Source organism: Camarhynchus parvulus, chromosome 14 (genome assembly GCF_901933205.1).
Source record: "Camarhynchus parvulus chromosome 14, STF_HiC, whole genome shotgun sequence".
NCBI lineage: Eukaryota > Metazoa > Chordata > Aves > Passeriformes > Thraupidae > Camarhynchus > Camarhynchus parvulus.
In genome coordinates, this window is record NC_044584.1 from 6,607,322 (window position 1) to 6,613,529 (window position 6,208).

At 48.4% G+C, this 6,208-nt stretch overlaps 1 protein-coding gene across 1 annotated transcript; it reads left to right on the forward strand.

The window, feature by feature from the left end:
* The first annotated feature begins 3,638 nt into the window (after nt 1-3,638).
* On the forward strand, nt 3,639-5,283 carry ATP5MF (ATP synthase membrane subunit f). The gene is made up of 4 exons (XM_030958275.1): nt 3,639-3,679; nt 3,773-3,880; nt 4,698-4,814; nt 5,137-5,283. Exons 1-4 carry the CDS (start codon nt 3,667-3,669, stop codon nt 5,163-5,165), a joined length of 267 nt encoding a protein of 88 aa, XP_030814135.1. The 5' UTR covers nt 3,639-3,666; the 3' UTR covers nt 5,166-5,283.
* Nucleotides 5,284-6,208: the final 925 nt, after the last annotated feature.

Genomic DNA, 6,208 nt, shown 5'->3' on the forward strand with positions numbered 1-6,208 from the left:
TTGAATTTATTTCTATTTTTATTTCTACTTCTATTATTTCTATGCCATTATGTACAAACTTCACAGCATTTTCTAGAGAGGTCTTCACTAAGATGAAAACCTCAGGGCAACACTCCATTAGGCTTTTATTTTTAGAGGTTGGGTTAAACCTTCTTGAAATTGGTAGGTTTAACTGCATTCCTTTATTTAAGGTAGCTGAAGGAGACATTAAGTCTATTGCCACCCACAATACAAGATTGCTCAAGAACCTGAAGGCTCTGGGAGGACAGTTTGGAGCAGGATATTAAAAGGAAAGAAGGTTATGTGTGGATGCTACAGTTCAGGTGGAGGAAGAGACAGAGAGACAGAGTATGGAAACAAGCAGAGAACGGAAACTTCAAAGAGCCTGAACAATCATTGATATAAGACCTGGACTGAATACAAGGATTTGGGGTCACATTGCTGCCTGAAGCAGGTGTGGAGCTCCAAGCAAGGCAACTGGTTCTCAGTGTGTGAATTCTTCTGTGGTCAGGAAAAAAGGGCCACAAGAATTCTTGTAAGCAAACAGAAACATGTCAGAAACATCTTTCTTTGTCACAGATCCTCCCATCTGGATCCACCAACAAGACCCTGAGTTTTGGCCAGCAGCACAGGTCAAAAGCAGGAAATGTGCAGCAAAACCTCCTGCACATCTGTACCATTCCACTCTTCCTGCTGGGTCAGGTTAAGGTGGCATAAAGAGAACAGCTCTGTTCCTCTCACCCTGCCAGCATGGGCAGCTCAAGCCATGGCTTGAGTCACTGCTGCCTCTAATTGCATTGGAGATGGATCCTCATTAAGGATGTCCATTCTTACCCTAACAATCCAAATTTCCCCAGATCTTGCAATAAGCAGTTTGAGCAGTTTTATGTGCTCTTCTACTCTGCAGGGAACTCCTTAAAACGAGGCCCCCGCCACTGGCTTTCTTCCTGTAGGTGAATTAATCTGCCTTGCATGAGTAATCCTATTTAAAACAATAGGTTGCCTTGCAAGAATGAGGGAAGCAAGTTTGGAGCATGATTTTCTGCAAGTACTGTAAAAAGGGCACATAGTAGTTCATCAGGGGACACTTCAGCCATAAAACGACAGTTACCGGTAAAGTCCAATAATAAAATAAAGGATAATTTCATAAGAGGATTTTAAACTCATTTAGCAGGGTCTAAATTTGGAACCCTTTCTTCAGGTGATCAGACACACTATACATTCCTAATCTTACTTTCTGATAGTAAGAAAAAAAAATTAAAAATCAAGCAGCAAGCAATGTATTCCTTCTGCCTTTTTTTTTTTTAATTATGTGATGTTTTGTTATTTATGCTATGCTATAGAAGTACTCAATATAAATAAATTAATTTTGGTAAAATAGAAAGTGAAGCTAGACATGGATACCAGCCTCTGATGTGTGACACAGTTCCATGTGTCTTCAGACAGCACAAGTCCCTCAGCTCATTTAATACCAGGTAACACAACCCTGCAGACTCCAAGAATCCTGCAGTGGCAGGAGGGAGGAGTATGGAAAAAGACTCTGTGAGCTGAGAAGTAAAAGCTGCAGAGATTAGTGTTTATGTGGGAGCCCTGTGGGCTCCTTTCAGCGTCCTTAATTTAGTTTTCATCTCTGATCCGCTCCACCAGTCCTCTGTGGGATGGAGATTTCATATCCCGGAATCCCGGGGTGCTGTTTGACCTGTCAGGGGCAGCGGGGGAACGGCTGCTCCCTGTTTACCGCTGCAGCGCTCTGCTTTTCAGCTCCAGCACAATAAACAACAACAAACCCTGACACTGCCATGAACCTGCACGGGAGGATTTGAAGCCTCTAGAGGTCACTACACGGGGACTATCAGCTGCAGCCGCTGCCTGCGAGTGACACCTGCTGGAGTCACACCTGGGGCCACCACCCAGGGCTGCAGGTGTGCCCAAAACCCCCAGCAAGGCTCTGGGGAAAAACAAAGTAAATCTCGGTGGCTCTTTCCCGTTTTGCTCTGAGCTGGTGCAGTCTCACCTCAAGTTACGCGTGCAGTTTTGGGCACCACAACACAAGATATAAAGCAATTAAAAGGAGGGATACAGAGATGGGGAAAGGTCGAGGGGAGAAGCAAAACAAGGAATGGTTGAGGTGACTTGGTTTGTTCAGCTGGAGGAGACTGAGGGGAGATTCATCAGGGCTGCAGCTCCTCCCGAGGGGCAGCGCAGGGCCAGCTCCAATCTCTGCTCTCTGGGAATGGCTGGAATGTCAGGGGGAATATCAGTAAAAGGTTCTTCTCCCAGAGGGGAGTGGGGCACTGACCAGGCTCCCCAAGAAATGGTCACAGCCACTGTCAGGGCTGCACAGGCTGCTCCGTGCAGGGCCAGCAGTTCGACTGTGATCCTTGTGGGTCCCTTAAAACTCGGGATATTCTGCAATTCCTGTTTCAGGAAGGTAAAATTTATTTTTATCTGCACATTAACTGCTCCACCACTCTAGTTATATGGGTTTATTTACACCATATACCCCAACCCAGCCTCTCCTTTTGCCTTTGACACCCTTGCAGAGGACCTGGAGCAGAACACAGCGTATTCCCATAGGGAAAAGTCCTCAGTGGGCACTGAAGAACTTCTTACAGTACAATAAGTGACAATTTCAATGTATGTTGCAGTATATGCTGTCTGTGAGCACATATTTACTGTGTTAGAGCTGTAACTTAAGAACACACTAGAAAAGGTTCATTTGTGGGACATCGACAAGATTGCTGATGGAGACGTGTGAAGATGCTGATGACAACTTGTGAATTTTTCTATATTTCCTCACAATCTGAAGCACTGCAAGGAGGGCACCTGACACCCCGTAATGTGGGACGGTGCGAGGCGCTGCCCTGGGGGATTGAGGGACATGATCAGGAGTTGTTTACCATCCCCTGAGGAAGAGCACAGCTGATGAAGGGACCTGCTGGACTAGAAATAAAGGGAAAATCCCTCAGGTGCCCCAGCCCTCTGCCAGGCTGGCAGTGCCTGTGGCACCTGGGGCAGAGTGTGCAGCCCCCACTGGGGAATTGGCCCCCAGAGAGGAGATCACAGAATCATGGAATGTTAAGGGATTAGGAGGACCTTAAAGACCATCCAGTTCCAACCCTCTGGCATGGCCAGGGACACTTTCCAGTAGATCACGTTGCTCCAATCCCTGTCCAACCTGGCCTTGGACACTTCCAGGGGTCCAGGGGCAGCCACAGCTTCTCTGTACAACCTGTGCCAGGGCTTCACCACCCTCACAGGGAGGAAATTTTTCTGTATATCTAATCAAAATTTCCCCCACTTCCAATTAGTACCCGTTACTCCTTGTCCTGTCCCTAGGACAGGCTGGAAGGGCTCAAGGCGGCACCGGGACCGCCATGGTCCCTCCCGAGGGGGCCGTGACACACCCAACATGGCGCCGTTACACACCCAACATGGCGGCGGCCCCGTGCCGCCCACCGGCCGCGTTCCCGTCCCTAGGACAGGCTGGACGGGCTCAAGGCGGCACCGGGACCGCCATGGTCCCTCCGGAGGGGGCCGTTACACACCCAACATGGCGCCGTGACACACCCAACATGGCGGCGGCCCCGTCCCGCCCGCCGGCCGCGTTCCCGCCCTTCCCTCCTCCCATGAGCCCCCGCGCGCGTCCCTTCCGGGCACACCAAGATGGCGAAGCCGGGTGAGTGCGGGGGGATCAAGGTGACCGCGGCGTTCCCCTCCTTCCCTCCCTCAGCCCCGCGCTGACCGGGCTCTCTCCCTCTCCCTGCCGCAGTTCTCCTCAAGGACACCAAGCTGATGGACGTGAAGCTGGGCCAGCTGGGCAGCTGGCTGGCCATGAGGGACTTCACCCCCGGCGGCATCTTGGGGGCCATTCGGAGAGGTGAGGGGGCTGCGGGGGAGACCCGGAGGGTGCGGGACCCTCATTCCTTTTCCCGAGGGAGCCAGGGATAATAGCACACAAGAAACCCTGCCTGCCGGAGTGGATGTTGCCTGAGGGGAGGGTGTCTGGCAGCACAGGGGCTACTCCATGGCCAGTTTTGCCTTCCCAGAGCAGTTCCTCCTGTAACATCTCGTTTTTCCATCTGTAAATTTATTTCTCGTGTGGGCTTTATGCACTGGATGTTTATTCTCAGTGTTCCTTTTTGTATAAAGGGGAAATGGGATGCCCTTAGTCCTGAACCCGTTGTCTGGAAATCTTGGGGTTTCACAGCATCACAAATAAACAAAAAAGGATTAAAAGACAGTTGATCCCTAGAGATGGTAAAAGAGGAGACAGAGCCGTTATGGATCACTTGGGACCAGTGTCATTTGCTGTAGATACAAATGTCATTCAGGTAGATTTAAACACAAAATGTGAAATGCAAGTGTCTGCCTTTGATAATACATGTGTGCATGTATATAATGTATGGGAGAGTTAGGTAATTCCAAAGCAGCCACAATAATATTTAGGGGAAAAATGGGAAAATGGGTTTTTTTCCCTTTTGTGGTTGTTTTTTTTTTAAGGCTTAGGACTGTTAACTTGGGATCACCTTGCTTAACCAACACACAGGTTGCCTCCTCTCAGACTTGCTTCTAAGACCTTCAGATGTTTCATTAGAACCAATTTCCTGAAGTTTTGTGAATCCAGGCTGCTTCTTTGTCTCACAGGGTAACACACAACTCATCTGGCTGCTCTGAAACATTTTCCTCCTCCACAGGGCACGAGAGATACTACAACAAATACATCAACGTGAGGAAGGGGGGCCTCGGGGGTCTCTCCATGCTGCTGGCTGGGTATGTCATCCTCAGCTACATGTGGAGCTACAGTCACATCAGTAAGTAAAAACCATGGCTGAGTGTGTGCAGGGCAGCTTGGAAGGTTGCCTGGGGGATAAAAACAATCACCTGCTGCTGCTTTTAGAAATAATATGAAAGATTTTTGGAAACAAATTTCTTATAGCGGTAGAAAACTTGAATGCTGAGTATTTTCTTGGCAATGAAGAAAGTTTAGACCTTGGTGCCTGTCTGACCTGACAGCACCTAGAAAATAAATGCTCAGAGTTTTTTCAGAATGCTTTCTTGCCTGTAGTTTCAGGTGTGGTGGGTTTTTTTTTTCTTGTGAGTTCAGCAGAATTAACTTGCTGTGCTTTGTTGCAGAGCACGACCGCAGGAGGAAATACCACTGAAACACCCTCAGAAGGTGAAGGTGCAGCTCCTGGCACAGCTACCCTGACAGAAGACATCAGAACTATGGATATTAAACCTGTACTCTTGTGACCAATAATAAAGTGCATACACTTTACATTTCCTGAGCTGACATGCTCCTAATTGAATTGTTAATTGTACTGTGCAAATAAATTTGTCTTCTGAGAGTTTCACTCCTCAGGGTAAGTTCAGAGGGAAAGCAGCTGCTCCTTGGGTTGTATTATGAACTGGGGGAACTGTTAGCAACTGATTCCTGTTTGATAAAAGTGATAGCATGGGATTGCTTCTCCCCTAATTGGCCATTAAGGACAGGCTGGACAAGGGCTGAGAGGTTGTGTTTTGATTTGAAAGAATATCTGAGCTTTGTGTGCCCTGTGGGTGGTTCTGGTTCTCAGTCAGGCTGTCACCAAGGGCTGGAGGTGTTTTGGGCAGTTTTCCATCATTGCAGAGCACTGAGATGAGACAGGGCTGCAGCTCTCCTCATGTCACTGCCTCAGGTAACCCAAAATTGCCATCAGAACTTCCACTGCCAAAACTGGGAGGTCATTCTGAGTGAGAATAAGCTTCAGACTTTTAATCTGTCAAAATAAAGAAAAGGAAAACTTTCCTTCTTAAATGCAGCTCAAAGGAGCATCTGTGGGTGTGGCCCCAGGGCTGAGCTTCCTCATGCCCCAAAATCACACCAGCACCTGGAGCTGGGCACTGCTGCCCACCTGAACCATCCTTGTCTGAACAGCAGGGAGGGTGAAAATCACTTCTTGAGGGACATGAACAATCCCCCAAGAGCTTCAGTGGTTACAGGAAGGCTTTCAGTGTTGGAAAACTGGTACTGAAGCCCAAAAGCTCCTAAACTGGATGGGGAAGGTGATCAGACACTGGAGTGTTTTAGCTCCTTTTCCACATGCCCAGTTACAAACAGATCACAGCTCAGTCTGAGGGGGGGCACAGAGTGTTATCAAAGTGTCTGATGGTCTGTGACTTCAGACTTGAAACTTCCACAGTGAAATAACTGCAGTCATTGACA